This window comes from Dipodomys spectabilis, unplaced genomic scaffold, assembly GCF_019054845.1.
Source record: "Dipodomys spectabilis isolate Male_0828 unplaced genomic scaffold, ASM1905484v1 ptg000669l, whole genome shotgun sequence".
Classification (NCBI taxonomy): domain Eukaryota; kingdom Metazoa; phylum Chordata; class Mammalia; order Rodentia; family Heteromyidae; genus Dipodomys; species Dipodomys spectabilis.
This window is the reverse complement of record NW_024871346.1, coordinates 1,062,610-1,082,934: the sequence shown is the minus strand read 5'-3', so window position 1 is coordinate 1,082,934 and position 20,325 is coordinate 1,062,610. Positions and strand designations below refer to the sequence as shown.

Here is a 20,325-nt window from a genome sequence, read left to right as displayed (position 1 = left end):
CGTCACAGAGCGAGCCACGGGCAGTGAGGCTGGGCCTGCCGGGCTCCCAAACACCCGGTTACCAAGCGGCTAAGGATGAGCTGAGCTCTCTGCAGACACCATACCATCTCTGTGGGCAAAGCGCGCCCATCTTCTTTGGGTAGATACCGTTCAGAAGCTCAGATTATGTAAAGACTAGGCTTCCTCACCGGGCACTGGCCGGGCCCGCCCAGGACTTCCGGAGGCCAAACTTGATTCTAATATTCATCCTCCTTCAGCTCCCACCCCGTGAGAAAGACCGAGAACCATCCGTGACTCGGGGTTGGAGAGCGTGGAGAATTCTTGCCAGTCCTGCAAGCAAGCGAGAGACTCCAGCCAAAGCCAGACGAGCGAGGGGCCTGTGGGGGAGATGGTGGGGTGGGGCAGGTGTGTGTGGGGAGATCGAGGGTTCCCAGGGCTCCCATGTTCTCCCCAGCACCACAGCACGTAAACCAGCAGCTGAGAGCCAGGCACTCTCTCGATGAAGGCTTTGGCCCAGATGGCACAGAGGTGCTTGTGTGCAGAGGCAAACATGCACAGCTTCTCCTCTGACTGGCCAGCCAGTGGTGGGTCTTGCTTGCTTTTAGCACAAGGCACGTCCAGGTACTGTTCATGGAGCTTTAGGTCTTTTCTCCCTTTACCATCTAAAGATAAGTCAGACATTTGAAGAGTACCTTCCCTCCCTCCCTCCCTCCCTCCCTCCCTCCCTCCCTCCCTCCCTCTGTTTCTCCACAGAGATTACACCCAGGGCGTATGTACTGCATGAGTCATGCCCCTGGACCTTTTGTTCATAGTTTGTGTTTCAGATGCAGGTTTCACTAACTTTTGCCCAGCCTGTTCTTGAACCTGTGGTCTTTCAGCCTCCACCTCTTGAGAGGCGGTGATTCCTGGGGTGTGCCACCTGTAAATCAAATAGATCAAACAGAAGACGAAGTTGTAGAAATGGCTTGGCGGATATTAACCTTCTACACTGAAAACCCCACGCACTCCCACCCGCTAGGAGAGGCCGGCGCTGGCCTTCCTCTTTAGCAGATGCATTTCTGATTCGCTAACCAGTATTTTCCAGTTCTGAATTCTCCCGTCCGTGTGCATGCCTCACGCTTGGCCGAGTGCTCTCACTCAGTACAACTGTTCTCTGGGAAGCCGCTGGGCTTCAAGTGCAATTGAATCATAGTTTCAAATTTGACCACAAAGACCTGACAAGAAAAGCAATCGCATTAACTAGATTTACTGGATTCTTTGGCAATTGTAAAGGGAAATGGGAGGGAGGGTAATATGGACTCCTGAGAAACAGCAGTAGGTTTAAATATTAATTACAGCCCTGTGGACAGGTCATAGTCTTAGATTGAAACTTGAGCTCTCTCTGCCCTTCCCTTTCCACTGGTCTGGCTTCCTGGTTTTCCCGTTTTCCCCTCCTCTTTTCCTCCCTCTGCTATCTCTTTACAATGGGGATGGGCAGACCTGGGGCCCCTTTAAAGTATCTGCTCAGACTAAGAGTGTGGAAGTTACTGAACTTTCTTGGGCCCTACCCCAGGAGGTGGTTGTGAAGATTAACGGGTATGAAATTAACAGGCAGGAATCTTGGAGGAGACAAAGCACTCCAACAACAGTCACGTGTAGGCTTGTAGCTCAGAAAGAACGGGGCAGGGGCAGGCTGGGAGGAGAGCACTGAGGCAGGTGTGGGGAAAGTGGGGGAGGGGGGCGGGAAGCCAGTGGTCTCCACACCTGCTGGAATGGCGGCCACCTCTGCGGGTTAGAAACCAGACCCGGAAGCCATCCTGAGTCCCCGCAGTCCTGGGGGTGCTGTGAGGATAAGGTCAGACACCCACATTCCCTGCTGAGAACTCCACTGCCACGGCACAGGCAACCGCCCCTCCCCCCAGGGCCCCATGGCCAGCCTGGGTTTTTGGGGTGCTGTCACTGAGAGGCTGGAACAGGAGCTCCCCAGGGGACCAGATTCCCTCACACAATCACCAGGCACCCTGGGAACGCGGCCTCCTCTGGCCTGCGTCCGGATCTTTGGCAAGTCTTGAGCTCTGTTAAGTGTTTGCTCTTAGCCTTGGCAGAGGACGGTGGCAGGGCCTGGCAGGAGCGGCCTGGCTTCCTGCCCCAGCCCTGGCTCCATCTCTGGGAACCCAGGTCTCCTGGCTTCTCAGGACCTCAGTTTTCCTCAACTCAATGATCATATGTCTCTGGAAGGGCTGCTGAAAGGGTTGGGTCATAGCGAAAGGTAAGTGCCCTGGGCGCCAGTCTGGTCTCTAACTGTCACTCTGCTGCTTTGACCTTTGTCTTCTTCCGTCTCTGTGTGATGCAATTTCAGTACCAAAGACTCTAGACCCTTGATACAGCGGCACCTATTTCTTGATACTAAACTTCTTTCCAGAAGGGATAATGCTTTTTTATCACAGCCAAGTATGAGATACAAAGTACATATTGTGCAGAGAACTGATGACTAACAATCAAGGTGAACAGAGTCGCAGCTCGGGAAAACAGAAAGAACAGGACCACCGCGTGCTCTTCTCAGACAAAGATGGCGGCATCTTGCTGGGTCGTCAAACCCAGGGCTGGGTCAGCGTGGCAAGGCCTGGCACAGGACTGCGGAAAGTGCCTGTGGCTATCACACGAGAGAGGACCGAACGGCATTCCAATGACAAAAGACAGCTTGAAAGAAAGGATAAAATTCTGACAAGGCTACACCATGCAGGAGTGTTGGAAACATTATGCTAAAAATAAACCTGACACAGAAACAGAAACGTGTCATTCTACTTACATATCTAGGCCAGACAAATTCATGCAGACAGAATGGAGCCTCCAAGGCCTAGGGGAAGGAGAGATGAAGCTACAGCCAAGGAATATTTCTATATAAACACTGGCTAACTGATTCATTAGCCTTGGTGTATTTTCTGTAAGGGTAATTTTTGTGTTCCTAAGCCATCAATTTGGGATTTTGATGGAGAGTGCATTGAATGTGTAGATTGACTTTGGCAGTATGACCATTTTCACAATACTACTTCTGCCAATCCATGAACACAGGAGGTTTTTCTATCTTGTATCTTCTTCAATTTCCTTCTTCAGCGTTTCATAGTTTACATTGTACAAGTCCATCACCTTTTACATCTATTCCTAGGTAACCATTTTAGTCTATCATGAATGGAATTGCTCTGATTTCTTTCTCAGCCTGTTAGTTGTTGGCATACTGAGTCTTGTATGTTGATTTTTTTAAAGTGTTTATCAGACTTAGTTTTGGGGTAGAGCTCTAGGATTGTCTCTTTTTTGGGGGGGTGAGGTCCGGTTGTGGGGCCTGAACTCTGGGCCTGGGCGCTGTCCCTCAGCTCTTCAGCTCAAGGCTAGCGCTCTACCACTTGAGCCACAGTGCCACTTCCGGCTTTTTCCTTTTTTTTTTTTTTGCTTATGTGGTGCTGAGGAATCGAACCCAGGGCCTCATGCATGCAAGGCAAGCTCTCTACCACTGAGCCACCTTCCCAGCCCCTCATCTCTTTTTTTATTTGGTTTATTTGGTTTTGGTAGACTGGGACTTGAACTTGGGGCTTTGCACTGGTTAGACAGGTACTGTTGAAATAGGGAGATCAGGTCTGGCCAGCGCCATCTTGGCCATGTGGTGGCTGGTTGGGTCTGGCATCTTGTCTTCATGTTGGGGGAAGGGAAGGTCCCCTCTCCCAGGTATGGGCGTGCCTGAGTCCCCAGAGGCAGGGCAAGGACTTGGGTATAGGTTACTAAACCTGTCAGTCTGGTGCCTGGGATTCAAGTTCCTGTGACCCCTGCCCCCTGACCTGACCCTACAGGCCCAGCCCAGCTCAGGAGTCGTTACCCCTGGCCACATGCCTCTGTGCTTGTGTCCTGGCCCCTGTCTCTGCTCCGGTCACAATGGCGTCTCACTTCAGCTCTCCACCCGAGCTGCACTGGCTTGTTGGTATTGTTTTTATTCTTTCTTGTCTGGCCTCTGTGGCTCAGTTTGCTAACAGTGTTTATAACTGTTAAGTGTATCTTCTGGCTGTTGGTCTTTGAGACAGGAGTCCATCATGCAGTCTCTGGCCTTTTAATTTGACCTCTCGAAATGTGGCTCCTCTGTTTTTCTCATGGCTGGGTTTGCATCTGATTTATGGTGCAACACTGTACCACTTGAACCATGCCTCCAGTTATTTTTTCTGGTTATTTAAACATAGAATTTTGCTTTTCGCTTGGGCTCCATGGTACCGCAGTCTTCCCGTCTCCTACTATTGCTGGGGTGAGAGGCACATACCAGCACCCTTGGCTTTCTGTTGAGATGAGGGTCTCCTGAGCTTTTATCTGGGATCATTTTACCAAAGCAAAACCCAATCTTTAGTAGCTTTGTTAAATATAAGAATGTTATTGGGGCTGGGAAGGTGGCTCAGTGGTAGAGCGTTTGCCTCACATGCGTGAGGCCCTGGATGTGATTCCTCAGAAACAGATAAGCAGAAAAAGCCAGAAGTGGTGCTGGGGCTCAAATGGTAGAGCACTAGGCTTGAGCTGAAGAGCTGAGGGACAGCGCCCAGGCCCAGAGTTCAAGCCCCATGACACAACAAAACAAAACAAAATGTTATCTAATTACCCAAGGTGAGGTTTTGGTTTTTGTTTTGGTTGTTTGGATTTCAAAATATTGTTCCCTGGACAGTAATTCCCCATTATTCCCCTTCACATTTCTCACTCACCAAATCATTTCAGCTACTCCCAATTTGGCATTTGCCGCATTTTCCCCCAATCACAAATCCTCAGAAAGCAGCGCTGGTGTTGGCAATCCTGGCCTCCCAAACCTGCGGCGGCTCTCCCACCGCAAGCCTTACCTTGGTGCAAACATGAAGAAAAGTGAGACAGGTACTCACTGCCGGGACTAAACCTCTGTCTCCTCTTGAATTTATAAAGAAAAACACTGGCTCCATAAAAGTTGTAGATTACCATCATCAACGGATGGGCCAAAAAAAAAAAATCCATAAGCCAGAATGATTTTACATGGCATTTAATAAGGATTTGCTGTTGAACATCGCGTTGAACGGGCATTGGCTGCTGATGGCAGCGTGGGTCTCGTTCATCTACTCCGCGGTCTAGTTCTGCAATGCACCACCCAGGCATGTGCTGGCTGGGTTGCCAGCCTTAGACCTGCGGCCATTAAAACTGCAGGACGTCCTTGACCACTTTAACATAGCGGTCATCGGCAGGAGGCTTCCTTTGGCTCCCAGGCTGCAGGAACTTCTTAATGTTAGGCATGTTGCCCACTCTTGCTTTAAATGCCTATAGTAAGAGTGGAAGAGTGGGGAGTGGGGGACAGAGAGAAAGAGAGAGAGAGAGAGAGAGAGAGAGAATCATGCTGGGGATGTGGCCCAAGCTTTTAGTGCGCCTGACTAGCAAGCATGAGGACTTGGTTCCAACCCCTTCATAGCCAAATGATAAACAAAATAAATAAATACTAATATCCGTGGTCACACACAAAAAATTCAGAAAACCAGAATCTTGTCATGAAAAGAAGGTACCCGAACCATCTCTTGATACAGCCCAGTGTTGAACCTGACGATTTCTCAATGTGTTTATTGGATGTTTCTGGTGAGGGTAATGTAATTGCCAGTGCATTCAGCATAGGTTAAATTAATTACCTTATCAAAAAGAGCCTAAGGGCTGGGAATGTGGCTTAGTGGTAGAGTGCTTGCCTAGCATGCATGAAGCCCTGGGTTTGATTCGTCAGTACCACATAAACAGGAAAAGTTGGAAGTGGCGCTGTGGCTCAAGTGGTAGAGCACTCGCCTTGAGCTGAGGAGCTAAGGGACAGTGCCCAGGCCCAGAGTTCAAGCCCCACAATTGGAAGAAAAAAAAAAAGAATCTACATTCCTGTTTGCTTCTGTATAAATGATACATGAAGCACAGGTGACCAATAAAAGTGAGGACGGAGGGGAAGGCATCAGGCAGAGGTGGGATTAGAATCACTCAAGTTGCACTCCGGTGACATGACTGGCTTTCCAAAAAGATGTGATTCTATCACACAATGAAAACAGAATACAAATTATATTGCAGAAGAATATCTGTTGACATGTAAATATACTACGGGCATTGATGAAAGTGTTAAAAGCAGACCACTAAAACAATATTTAGTAGAATCCTATTCTGGGAGGGAAAAAAACTACAGTGGCATTTGGCTGGTGGAATTATGGGTCTTTTTCTTTGATTTAGATAACGGTATTTGAACTTGCATTTCCTTCATGGTAAGGAAAAATATATGTATTGTTAAAGTAAAATTTAAAGAAAATCTATCCTATCGGATAAAGCGTTCCTCAGAGGTTAGAGCCGAGGACAGTGAAGTCTGGTAGCAGTCGGGTCTGTGTAGGCCCTGGGAGTCCCACCAGACAGGGGTTCCTCCACGGGCCCCAGCATCACCTGACCAAAAGTGCACAGACTCACCTGCTAGGAGCCGGAGAGCACTCAAGGAAAAAGAAAAAAGGAGAGCACTAAAGGTCCCTTCTAGAAACCAAAGTATCTTATTTTCCTGGTCACATAAAGTTGTATTTTCCTAACAGATCCTGCAGTGTATGCATGAGAAGATACACAAGAGTGTCCAGAACCAGAGTGGCTGGCTTTGGGAAGTCTTCTGAAGTTTGAGTGGACACAGAGGCCACCTCGTTCCAGCCCGTCGTCATCGTTGTGCTCCAGGCTCTGTGGATGTGAGTAATGCCTTACCTTCAGCTGCGGGAAGTCAGACAGGACAGCAGCGTCCAGTTCTTCCACCATTAAAATGGCTTCAAACAGCTCTACATCTGCCCAACTGAATGCATTGCCAACAAGGAAGTCTTCTCCATGGCCTTTCAAAACCTCCAGGGAGGAAAAGAAGAAGAGTGTTGAGTGGAAGTAAGACAATCTTGCCTGGCGAAACACTTATAAAAGCATAAAAATCTGTGGTCCCGATCAGATTTACAAAAGAATCCTTTTCTCAATAATCTCTGCTGCTGGCAAGGATCACATGAAATGGATGTGGTACGCTGGGCTGGGAAATGTGTCAGTGATTATCAAGGTCCTGTGGGTGACAAAAGGCTGATACTGGGGTCTTATTACAAGCACGGGGGTGGGTAAGAAAAATTATACCCCCCAGTGCAGGGAGGCCCAAATCTACAATTCATACGAGTCCAGCTGCTACATCACAAGTAGAAATGAGTCACTCCTAGGGCAGCCGAAGCCTGAACACAGCAACATAGGAAGCAAACTGTCCACTCTCTAATGGAAAGCTAATTGAAAAATAAAAATCTTCCCGGGCAGCTTGGAGTCACAGATGCATCAATAAGGTAAATTTGAGCACCACATCTTGTCATGTGATACATATACGGGCGAACACAGATGTCACTGTAGATGGAGAATGTATAAAAGCAGTGAATTCTAGAGATTCACAGCCAAGGCAAAGACGAAAACACCTGGTTGAATATATCACTGAAACCAAGAGATGGAACATGATCACGTGCTCTCTTCTCATTGTGATCTTAAGCCCCCTGATAAAAACCTAACCCACCTGTAAGGCAGAGGCAACAGATTCAAGCAAAGAGGGAGTTCTGAGCTATAGGCTGAGTGCATTCTCCTTTACTTCTGCATGTAGAAGGCAGATAAGAAAGAAAGCAAGAAAGACATCAGAACCAAGGAGCCAATGAGTAAAAATCTGTTTCTTACCTTGATAAATCAACATGACTTAAAAAAACCAACTAGGGGCTACAATGCTTGATAAGAAATGTACTCATTATCTTGCCCATGTAATTGTAACCCCTCTGTACAGTATTTTCACAATAAAAAAAAAAAACTAACTAGGAGGAAATGAAAACAACTTGGTCCTAAAACAATACTTAAAACTAAACATAAAAAGAGGAAGAAGAAAGATATTTGGAGGTAAAAGGAAGCTTTGTCTTATTAATAAGAAGATAGAAATCAATAGTGTAAGCCAGGACCTGGGGGCTCATGCCTGTAATCCTAGCTACTCAGGAGGCTGAAATCTGAGGACTGTGGTTCAAAGCCAGCCCAGGCAGGAAAGTGTGTGAGACCCTTATCTCCAAAACCACTCAGAAAACTGGAAGTGGCACTATGACTCAAGTGATAGAGCTCTAGCCTTGAGCTGAAGAGCTGAGGGACAGCACCCAAGCCCAGAGTTCAAGCCCCAGGACTGACAAAAAAAAAAAAAAAAGAAAAGAAAGAAATCAATAGTTTAAGGAGGAAATATTTATCATCTGAATCATTAGAAGAAAAGTTGGAATAAAGAAAACTGATCAATCCTACAGGGCTTAAAACAGAAAGAGGAAAAGTTAAAACAAACAAAAAAAGGCTCTTTGTGGGGAAAAAACCTTTGTATTTGTAAGGAGAAGACAAAATAAAATTGAAGCAAATATAAGTTTGCTTATATATATATATTTGTCTAGATGGTACAAAAACTTGAGTTGACTAAAAAAAGCAAGTTGCAGAACAAACATATAGTATGGAACTGTATATATATATATATATAAAACTTTATTATATATTATATTTTATATATATATAAAGAGAGAGGAAGTGATATCACATCTGAATACGGTCCAAAGATGACCCCCACCCCTCTTTCTCTCTCTCTCTGCAGATCTGCTTCAAGGAAAAGAAAAGTTTTAAGCAACATAGGACAAATGTGGACAGTTGTTCGTTCCAAGCAATAGATTCGCAGGACTTCTGCTTTTGAATATCTAAATAATAATAGACGGCAGAGTCTTCAGTAGAATTCTTTTTATGTGGCAGAAACCGGAAGGAAGTCCCTGGAAACCACCGTGCGGTCGACTCTGGGAGGCGAGGAGTGGAGTGATTTCTGTCATTCTGCAGGAGACATTACTGCCCTGTCTAAGGCTGTGGGTTGTTGAAAGAACTCAGACCCCCTTCTTCCCCATGGCATCTATCTGCCTCTTACAGAATCACTTTTAAACTCACTTTATCTTACGAAGTCGAGTGCCACCTACCTTTTCAAAGGCTGGGAAGTAGCGGGTTTTAGCTTTCTGGACGATGGTGGCATAGCTCCCCTCTTTGTTCGTCGGGCTACTGAACGGAGTCGCCAGAATCATTAGCATCAGATCCGTGGTGCCGTCCGTGTACATGTCGATCCTGAAATGGCACCTCAAACGGTCACTCAAGGGGACCCCATGACTACACAGCTCCCTCATCCGACACTCTCCTGGGCACATGGCACCAGCGAGCCACCTCCAAACTACCCCTTAAGCTAGCCCACCCCAAGTGATGCTGGAACTAGATCTAGCCAAGGGCCATAGCAGGGTCTGTGGAAATGTTTACTGAATGAAAGAACATGTGAAGGAATCGGTGAGTACTGCCGTCCTCAGACGTTCTTAGAGTCATGAAAAAGAAGGAAGGGAGGGAGGGAAGAAGGGAGGAAGAAAAAGGCACAGTTGTTCATCTTCCAGTACTTGTGATTTGACCTGACAACCTTTTCTATCCTCAGACAGGGCCTGCTTTCCAAGGTGACCCTGTGACTTGCTCTGACGGACGGATGGAGGTGGACATAATGGGCCAGTTCTGAGCCTTCAATGTGTGTAGGAGGCTCCTGGGCCTTCACGCTCACTCTCAGAGCCCTTCTCGTTGGAGTGAGAACGGGTTAGCTAAGGATCTGAGAGACTCCGGGCCCACTCCTCCCCCGCCGCTGGGGACTTCAGTTAATACGGAAACACAGAGCCGCCGGCGTAATCACGGGAGGCCATACTGAGTGAATCCAGTTAGCATGACACGAGCCTGACCAGGAACAACCACCCAGATGAGTCACAACCAGGTGAGCAATGCCAGGAGCTGCTGATTTCAAGTCTCCCTGTGCCTCAAGGTGCTTTGTGAGGAGTGAATACAGACACGGGAGCGGATCACTACCAGTTCAGAGTCCCGCACAAGGGCGGTCAGGCCTAGCAAGACCATCTCCTTTTGCTTCTGTACTTCCTCCCTTCCGTCCAGGCCGAAAGACAACCTGAAGTGGTCTCAGCTGGAGCAGGAGCAGAGCAGCTGGGCTAACAGCCGGTACCTGGCTCTCTCCTTCAGGTCTTTTCCGTACAGGTTGTACTTAGCAGCGAGGTAGCTGAGGATGGCCCGGGTCTGAGTCAGCATCATTCCATCGATTTCAACCAGAGGCACTTGGCCAAAAAGCAAGTATCCAGCTGTGGTTTAAGCAAGGAGAGTGGGGACAAGCATCAGTGGTGGCCATCAGTCCGCTCCCATTCTAACTTCACGGAGCGGTTTTGTTTCCAGCCAGGGAGATGAATTGCAGGCGCTCGTAACTGAGGAAACACCTACCATTTGCTTTGTGTAGCATCTGAGATTCAGTGGACTGTTTCATGAATGTTTATGTGTCAGTCAATTGTGACTTTTTTGAGGTTCCCCCCACACACACCCATTTTGCTGTAACTATGTTATAGTACAATCATTTCTGGTTCTCAGAGATTTGGTGCATATAAGAATTCTCTGGCCGGGCGCCGGTGGCTCACGCCTGTAATCCTAGCTACTCAGGAGGCTGAGATCTGAGAATCGCGGTTCAAAGCCAGCCCGGGCAGAAAAGACAGTGAGACTCCCATCTCCAATAAACCACTAGAAAACCGGAAGTGGCGCTGTAGCTCAAATGGTAGAGCGCTCGCCTTGAGCTGAAGAGCTGAGGGACAGCGCCCAGGCCCAGAGTTCAAGTCCCATGACCAACAACAACAACAAAAAAAGAATTCTCTGTGTGAGCGGTTATTAAACCCATCTTGGCTAGCCGGGTGCTGGTGGCTCACACCTGTAATCCTAGCTACTCAGGAGGCTGAGATCTGAGGATCACGGTTCAAAGCCAGCCCGGGCAGGAAAGACTGTGAGACTCCTATCTCCAATAAACCACCAAAAAAACTGGAAGTGGCGCTGTAGCTCAAGTGGTAGAGTGCTCACCTTGAGCTGAAGAGCTGAGGGACAGCACCCAGGCCCAGAGTTCAAGCCCCACGACCAACCAAAAAAAAAAACAAAAACAAAAACAAAACCCATCTTGGCACTCCCCAGATATTCTGCTATAGAGATAAAGCAGTGAGTCTTCATTCATTCTTTTTTTGTTGGTTGTGGGGCTTGAACTCAGGGCCTGGGCACTGTCCCTGAGCCTCTTTGTGCTCAAGGTTAGTGCTCTACCACTTGAGCCAGCACCACTTCTGGTTTTTTTTTTTTTGGGGGGGGGGGGGGGTCTGGTCATGGGGCCTGAACTCTGGGCCTGGGCGCTGTCCCTCAGCTCTTCAGCACAAGGCTAGTGCTCGACCACTTGAGCCACAGCGCCACTTCCGGCTTTCTTCTTTTTGCTTATGTGGTGCTGAGGAATCAAACCCAGGGCCTCATGCATACAAGGCAAATGCTCTACCACTGAGCCACCTTCCCAGCCCCACCACTTCTGGCTTTTGAGTGGTTTACTGGAGGTAAGAGTCCCTGCATGGGCTGGCTTCAAACCTCAATCCTTAGATCTCAGCTTCCTGAGTAGCTCGGATTACAGACATGAGGCGCGGGCGCCCTCCTCTTCGTTTGTTCTTTTCAAGTGTTTCAGGTATTACTCGAGGTGACCTGGCAGAAGAGCGGCGGTGACAGCAAGAACGCAGGCCAACCTGGGCCGGCTTAACTCCCTTCTAGCCATGTGACTTCACGCAAATTACTTTCCCAAGCTCACACCGTCCAGGGACAGCTACGCCTATAGAAATGGGCCTTGGGTCCCTCTCCAGCGCTCCCGCCTCTCTCTCATTGTGCTTCCCACCTACAACAATAGTGACCGCCCAGGAGGGCGCCCCAGGGCCACCACAGCACCACAGACTCATGGAGGACTGAAGCACTACCAAGGCTGTTAGAGCACCATTCTGCAAGGGTTTATGGAGCCACAGCCAAGAATTCAGCATGTATGTACCCATCCGTAAGTCCCCATGTGGGGCCCAGCAAGGCAGACAAGGCAGGTGAGGGGCTATGGTGGATGATCAAGGTCCTCTGAAAGGACTGGAGAGAGGCTGCCCGACCTCCCCCACTCGGCCGGGTGAAAACCTAATAAAAATGTGGATAATGCCGGGCGCTGGTGGCTCACGCCTGTAATCCTAGCTACTCAGGAGGCTGAGATCTGAGGATCGCGGTTCAAAGCCAGCCCGGGCAGGAGAGACCATGAGACTCCTATCTCCAATAAACCACCAGAAAACCGGAAGTGGCGCTGTGGCTCAAGTGGTAGAGCGCTCGCCTTGAGCTGAAGAGCTGAGGGACAGTGCCCAGGCCCAGAGTTCAAGCCCCATGACCGACCAGGAAAAAAAAAAAAATGTGGGTATTCTCCACAGCTTCCACTGTGTCATGACCTAATGCAATATGTCTGTGGCTCTGTTTAAGCCACAGAGAGATTGGATGTGAAGGAGAAGCATTAGGGAATACTCTCCATCTTCTCTGATCAACTGGTTCTTCACCATGAGTCAGGGGAGGGTACTGAAGGTACTGAGGGTACTGGGCATCCAGGGTACTGAGGGTACTGAGCATCCAGGGTACTCAGAGTACTGAGGGTATGGAGGCATGCAATCGGTACTAGCCTTCCCGTGTGCTCTTGTCACCTGAGGTCACCCAGAATGTCCCTAATAAGCATTTGGGAAGGTCAAGGAGATGTCAAAGTTCACCGTGTGCCAGGGACAAGGTACCACTCACTGGTCAGCATTAGTGGTCAGGCTGAGCACTTGCCTTTTCTGACAGTTTCCATCCCAGAGCTCCAGGGTCCTGCTCAAAGTGAATCCTTCCAGAAAGACGCTCCTGTTTTCTTTCTAACAGCCTTGAACAAGTGCAGACTTACCTTTCTGTATCTTCTCAAACTGTTCTCTTGTTTCAATAAATTCTTCTTCAAACTAGATGGACAGAGAAACATTATTATAAATTGTGTGAATTCAACAAAGAGAGTCTAACAGTTTTCAGAAATGCCCAACAGTTTTCAAAATAAAAAAAAATTTAGAAAAGGAAATCCAAAATCACAGCTGAACGGCGTGACGGAGCGTGTGTAGACTCGCTCCAGGGAATGCTGTGCTTTGGAGGCTTTGCCTCTATTTCCCCCTTCTTCACCCCACCTTTGCTCTCCTCTCCCTGCAAACTGTTGTCCTATGTCTGCAGCCCCCAACGGCTGCTCCTCTTTTTTTCTCCTCTTGTGCTGTTCTCTCTACATGTCAAGGCAAAACACATTTCTCTTTTGTAATGATACATTCAGAAACAAAAAAAAAAAAAGAAAAGCAAACCAGATCCAAGGGCCATTGCGCAGGTGGTGGTGTCGTGATCTTGTAATGGAATTTCTACAACTTTTGTGCACGTGATTTATTTGTATGGCTTCTGTTGTCCAGTGGACTGTCTCTAAAGAGACAATTCCAGCACAGCAAGAAGGCAGTGTGGAGGGAGTTTGCAATGAAGGGGGGATTTGATCTGATCTGGAGGGAATCTGCAGTTAGCGGGGATTTGATCAATCTGGGGCGGCTCTTCAGATCTGGAGGTGGGAAGGCTGAGAAGGCTCCAGAACAACAGAGAATAAGTCCCACGTGGACCTCCTCTCTGGTAATGCCATAATCCACCAAGGTGTTTTTCACTCCTAGGAAGCCTCCAGACCCTCCGCGCCCACCCCCCTGCTCCTCCGGGACCAGCAGCCCCACACCCATCTCAGTGGGAGAGTAGGCCCAGCCTGGGTACAGCATGCCGGACCCTGGAGAAGGGGAGCAGCGGCGACCCACCCCATCCCCCCCGCCTTCCTCTTCCCCATCGGGAGCCCACCTCGACCCCAGCGGCAGCTAGCAGCCAGCGGATGGCCTCCATTCTTCCCCTGCCACAGAAGTAGTAGAGCTTGGGTTTGGCAGCCATGACTCCTAGGTCAGTTTCCTAAAGGGAAAGATTTTTAAATTACGTTCACAACACAAATTAGCACACCACTCCTGACATTAGCTGCATGTAGAGCAGTGTGCGGAAACAGGTATCCAAAGGCCTGGTAAAGGGAGACAAACATATCAGGGGAAATGGCCAAGGAGAGCAAGAAACTCATGATCATGAAGATGGGGGTTGCCAATTGTGAGGAGAGGGGGTGGGACTGGGGAGGGAAGTGAGGGGTTCAAAAGTTGCCAGCACTGTTCGCAATAGCTAGGATATGGAAACAACCTAGGTGCCCCACCACAGATGAATGGATCCAAAAATTGTGGTATCTATACACAATGGAATATTATGCAGCCATTAGAAATGACAAAATAATGGCATTTGCAGGGAAATGGATGGAGCTAGAAGGAATCATGTTGAGCGAGGTAAGCCAAGAACGAAGAGACAAACGGTACATGGTCTCCCTCATAAGTGGATGCTAAATCCAAAAGGTTAGGTGATACGACAAAACTAACAGGACTTAAGAAACAAAGAACTCCCGCTCATCTGGTTGAACCACTACTAAATATCCTCATGCTGCTGATCACAAATATGGTATATAACATGTGAACACTGTTATATATTACAGACTGTGGTAGACAATTTGCTCCAGGGAAGTTAGAATGAACTTGTGACTTTGAAATTATGTAATCATTTAATCACAATCAAAAAAAAAAAAAAAAAAAAGAACCTCGGGGAAGGGAGGGAGGGAGGGGATGGTAGGGGGAAAACAATGGAGGGGGTAACAATGTTCAAGAGGAAGTGTACTCATAACCTCACTCATGTAACTGTAACCCTCTGTATAGTAGCTTTACAATAAAAAAAAAAAAAAGAAAAAAAAAAAAAAAAAAACAAAAGTTGCCAGCAGTGTTTTCTTTCTTGAGCATAAATAGTCGTAGTCTTTACGGCCAGGCCCAGTGGCTCGCAATCTTAGCTACCCAGGAGGCAGAGATGAAGAGGACTGAACCTGGCAGCCTGGAAAACACGAGGCCGCATCTCAACGGTGCTGTAGGCGAAGTGAGCCTGCCTGCCCTGCGGGCTGCACAGATGCAAATCCCCCGCGCGCTCAGCTGCTGGGAGGCTCAGGGCTTGTGAAGCGAAAGAAGCATTTAACAGAAACTCACTACGGGGCTGGGGCATCCCCGTGGTACACGGGGAGCAACCCTGAGCACCACACAGACATGCACGTAACTTGGTGTTACAGGAGCTGACGGAGCTGTGCAGAGTATTTGTAATCACATGTCTGTCGGCTTTGTGACACTGTAGATTAAGCCCTAAAGTAGGCCCTCTAATCCTTGACTCTACAGAAGTTAGGACAAATCATAGCTTGGTGATATAGAAGCTCAAGTCTGCTCAGGCTTCAAAAAGTAAACCCAATTATCTCATTATTTAAGAGTATGGAAAAACAGGCTCAGTACAAGAGTCGTAAGAGTCATTCCGTCTCTAGCAAATCAAGGCGTGAAAGCAATGCGCCCTGAGGCACCGGCATGCAGACACTGAGGGCGTTGCCAGTACCAGAGTCGGGACCGTGGAGAAAATGCAGGGCATGAACACAGCTCCCATTTCTTTAAAAATAAAATAATGGGTTCCATTGTGCCATTTTCATACACATATACAGTGTATTTTTATTACCTCGGCTACCTCCCGTGATCCTCTCCCACCCACCGATCTCCACCCCTCAAAGAGCAAATAGTTCCCTTTGTATGTTCTTGTTTCTGTCTAGATTCTGCCTAGGAGAGAAAACCTGCAATATTTGTCATTCTGAGTCTGGCTTTGTTCTCCAGTTCTACCCATCTTCCTGCAAATGGCATAACTTTGCTTCTGCCTGAATGAAACTTCATTATGCATATTCTATACACCACAATTTCTTTGTCCATTCTTCCATTGTAGGGCCTCTAGGCTGCTCCCACAGCCTGGCAATTGTGAATAGTGCTGCATAAACAGAGGTATGCAGGTTCTATGCTGACTTTGGCTCCCTAGCAGGATCATGGTACTTCAATATTTAGTTTCTAGGAGCTGGGAAGGTGGCTCAGTGGTAGAGCGCTTGCCTTGCATGCATGAGGCCCTGGGTTCGATTCCTCAGCACCACATAAGCAAAAAGAAAAAAGCCGGAAGTGGCACTGTGGCTCAAGTGGTCGAGCGCTAGCCTTGAGCTGAAGAGCTGAGGGACCGCACCCAGGCCCAGAGTTCAGGCCCCACGACCGGACCCCCCCAAAAAAATTTAGTTTCTGGAGGAACCTCCATACTAATTTTCACAGTGGCTGCGTTAATTTACATCTCACCAACGGAGTATCAAGGCTCCTTTCCCCTGACATTCTCCTCAGCATCTGTTGTCCCAACTCTGATTCTCCTGTCTCTATTAGCCTGCAGATGTCCGAAATGAAACAAAACTGGCTCACCAAGTAGGCTTCTTGCACGAGTCTTCAGCCTGGAAGCTGAGCCCCATCCCTCAGGCCTCAAATAATCATAACAGTAATAATAATATAAAATAAGTAATCAAAATCTCTTAGACAATAAGGAAGAACACATATCTCCACATTAATCTGAGTTAAACCCTGGGTGCCACTTTATGAATTCCCCAAGCTCACAAGAAGTCTGAACTCAGTTAGATGAAAAAGCTAAAGCCAAAAAAGAGACTCTTATCTACTCAGATCCTTGATGCTACTTGAGAATAATCAAATTTGCACTGCCGTCACGGTCGTTGTGGTTTAAAGACTGGGGCAAGTCTGAGAAAAACGCAGGCATCAGAACTGGATCACAGCGGCTCCACTGCAGGAAGCACCCTGGAAATGTGGGCACAGAGCAGTGCCACTCAGACCGTGGGGTGGCATCCTCCCCGTGCCCGGGGCAGACTCCCAGATCCAGGAAGATCCTGTACCCTTGTCAGCCACCACAGCGCGAGGTGGCCGGTGCCTGTGTGTGAACCAACTGTGTTCAAAAACATCTAAGTGATTTTTAAAAATTTGAAAAATGAAAAAAAAATAGCCAGGCCCTGGCGGCTCACGTCTGTCATCCTAACTACTCAGTAGGCTGAGATCTGAGGATCACAGTTCAAAGCCAGCCCGGGCAGGAAAGTCTGTGAGACTCTTATCTCCAATGAACCACCAGAAAACTGGAAGTGGCACGGTAGCTCAAGTGGTAGAGTGTTCACCTTGAGCTGAAGCGCTGAGGGGCAGCGCCCGGGCCCAGAGTTCAAGCCCCACCACCGACCAACACAAAACAAAACAAAACAAAACACAAATGGGCTGGAAAATAGCCCTCAAATCAACACGTTTCCCCGTTCTGTTATGTCTGTTATGTCATTCACCATTTAACTGTTGCATACTTGTTTCTGAAATGACATGGAATTGGTCAAACAGGGTGGGGACATTTGAATGTTAAACCGCCCACAAGCAGTACAAGCCTTCAGAAAGGCCCTGTCTAGATACACATTTGTCATGTCCTTTGCAATTGCCTGATGACAAATCACCTGTCCTTTTTATCTGATACAAGCAGACTTTGGAATCATAAGCATTAACATTAAAACAGTTGCTAACTATAAGCAACAACGCATACTCTACCAAAAACTAGAAGAGGAATATATGAAGAGCTTCCACACTAACCTGCTCTCTCCTAGGATCCTGTCCAGTAGGTGCTAACAGGAAGAGTTAGGAGGATTTGTAGTTTTTCTTTGACCATGGAAACCTCCCTCCACTCAAATGATTAGACCAATGAGCACTTTAGTTTTCACAAGTGCCTCTCAGGCTTCATGATACATCTATTATTTGTATATTTGGTAGCACATCAAATTACCCTAAGAAGAAGAACTGGCTAGTCAGGCTAGTGCTAGCTCTGAATCCCTCTGTGCCAAAAGCTCTTTTGGTGGTGGTTCTACAAAGGGGGGCTGTGACAAACACAATTCCTGTACTAATGGCGCCTCCATTCCAGTCCAGAAAGACAGGCCATGTAAGTAGCCAAACACACACTGTGTGTTCAAAATAATAACAGCAAAGCTGTCAGTTAACTATATGCCAACAAAGTATGGGAGAGAAGCATGCATGGGAACACTTGGTTTCAGTCTGTTTTGTGTTCTATCACAGAATATTTGAGACTGGGTAATTTATTTTAAACATACACACACCCCAAAACAGAGACAGGGCTGAAGGTGTGGCTCAAGTGACAGAGCCTCCACCTAGCAAGTGTGAAGCCGAGTTCATACCCCAGTACTGAGAAACAAAACAAAACAAAACAAACCCACGCGAACCCAATGTAAGGGAATTCAGTCAAGAGAAACAGAGAAGCCCCATTTCCAGAGGTGGCCCTGGGGGCCTTTATTGAAAGTGTGAGCGCGGGTGGACTCCTGTCCCAAAGCCCCCAGCCCCTTGAATACACTGAACACTGTCAGGAACTGAGCCAGAAGAGCAGGAGAGAAGAGAAAGAGCAGAAGAGGGACACCCACCGCCCAGACCAAGCCCAGGGGAGAGCTGAGGGGGGCAGGGAGGCCGTGGAGGGGCGAGGGGGGGCAGGGAGGCCGTGGAGGGGCCAGGGGGGGCAGGGAGGCCGTGGAGAGCTGAGGGGGGACAGGGAGGCCGTGGGGGAGACCCGAGGCTGGAGCAGCGGCCGCGGGACGCGCCCCCCACAAGCCCTCCTTCCACGACGGCACCCACGAGTACAGCTCCTGTTGGAAACCCCCAGGCCAGCGGCCGGCCCCTGGCGGGTGCGGACCAGTCCAGCCATCCTCTCCATGGTGACCGCACGCACAGCCCGGCGCGCAGGCCGCAGCCCCGCACACACACCCAGTCCCCCCTCCCGCGCGCAGGCCGCAGCCCCGCACACACACCCAGTCCCCCCTCCCGCGCGCAGGCCGCAGCCCCGCACACACACCCAGTCCCCCCTCCCGCGCGCAGGCCGCAGCCCCGCACACCCAGTCCCCCCTCCCGCACGCCGGCCGCAGCCCCCGCAACCCAGTCCCCCCTCCTGCACGCAGGCCGCAGCCCTCGCAACCCAGTCCCCCCTCCCGCACGCAGGCCGCAGCCCCGCACACCCAGTCCCCCCTCCGGCGCGCAGGCCGCAGCCCCGCACACACACCCAGTCCCCCCTCCCGCACGCAGGCCGCAGCCCCGCACACACACCCAGTCCCCCCTCCCGCGCGCAGCCCCGCACACACAGCGCCCGCCGGAGGGGAAGGGCCACTGCCTGCGGGGTGTGGCTACCTCTGAGGGGCGGGGCGATTTGGGGCGGAGCCACGGCCTGAGGGGTGTGGCCACTCGCGGAGGGCGTGGCCATCGGCGCCTAAGGGGTGGAGGCGCCAGCTCCCGAGCCCGGGCCCCACGTGTGGGCGCGCGTGGTGTGCAGACGACCCAGGCCGGCCGGGGCCACTGTGCACCGTCCGGGACGCCATCGGGCGGGCGGGTGCAGGGCCGCGCCTGGCAGCAGGGATGCCATCGGGGCGGAGGTTCGGAAGTCTGCCCCCGCCCCGGCCCCCGACCCCTGGTCCCCCCGCCCGGCCCCGGTCCCCGGCCCCCGCTCCCCGAAGCGCACCCCCGGCCCCCAGCCCCCGAAGCGCACCCCCGGCGCCCAGCCCCCGAAGCGCACCCCCGGCGCCCAGCCCCCGAAGCGCACCCCCGGCCCCCGGAGCGCACCCCCGGCCCCCGGCTCCCGGCCCCCGCTCGCCTGGTCTCCGGCCCGGCAGTGAGGACCTCTCAGCCGTCCGACTCCGGCTAGCTAGCGGTCCGCCCCGGCTCCGTCCCAGCCGCAGGAAATGATGTCAGAGGGGGTGGAGGCGAAAACGGGGACCAGCACCTGGGAGCAGGGCAAGGCCTGGAAGGTTCTCCCCGCCCCCGGCGGCCTCCCTGCCCTGTCCGCAGCCCGGCCCGGCCCCGGGCTCCTATAAGGCCTCCGGAACCCAGAGCGGTCCGGGCTGCCCGGCTCTCGCCCGCAGCGCTCCACCCGGCTCCGGGAGCCGCCACCTTGGCCCGGGCCCTGCCTCCCCACCTTGGCCCGGGCCCTGCCTCCGCCCAAGCCACCGCCGGGCCGGTGCCCACCGCCCCGGCTGCCCTGGCCTCTGGCCCTAGATTAGATTTGCCCACAGGTGTTACTCATGCGCATTACTTCACAAGCCTTGGGGGGAAATAAACAGAGATCACCATTCCTTTGGCCCCTGGCTTTGGCCCTGGAAGGCCTAACCCACCGTTCTCTGTACATTGGTGTACGTGTGTGTAAACACCTTCAGGATGATTCTTCAACGGCTACTTTTCATATATAACAGCGACTGTGACTCTTGAAAAGTGACTGTCTTATAGCCAGGTCTGACTAAAATGTAAGCATTCGGGAATTAACTTTCAGAGTCTGGAAAAAAAAAGCCATTCTTAAACTTGAGGCTTAAACTCAGCCACTGAAACTGTTTAATTGGGAGTTTGTAAA

The 20,325-nt window shown here is 50.2% G+C and overlaps 1 protein-coding gene across 1 annotated transcript; it reads right to left on the bottom strand.

The window, feature by feature from the left end:
* Positions 1 to 4,998: 4,998 nt before the first annotated feature.
* LOC122101586 (glutathione S-transferase A4-like) lies at positions 4,999 to 19,656 on the bottom strand. Its single transcript, XM_042671958.1, has 7 exons — positions 19,576 to 19,656; positions 13,792 to 13,896; positions 12,836 to 12,887; positions 10,052 to 10,184; positions 8,994 to 9,135; positions 6,721 to 6,852; positions 4,999 to 5,286 (listed from the first exon to the last, which is right to left on the bottom strand). Exons 2-7 carry the CDS (start codon positions 13,876 to 13,878, stop codon positions 5,164 to 5,166), a joined length of 669 nt encoding a protein of 222 aa, XP_042527892.1. The 5' UTR covers positions 13,879 to 13,896; positions 19,576 to 19,656; the 3' UTR covers positions 4,999 to 5,163.
* Positions 19,657 to 20,325: the final 669 nt, after the last annotated feature.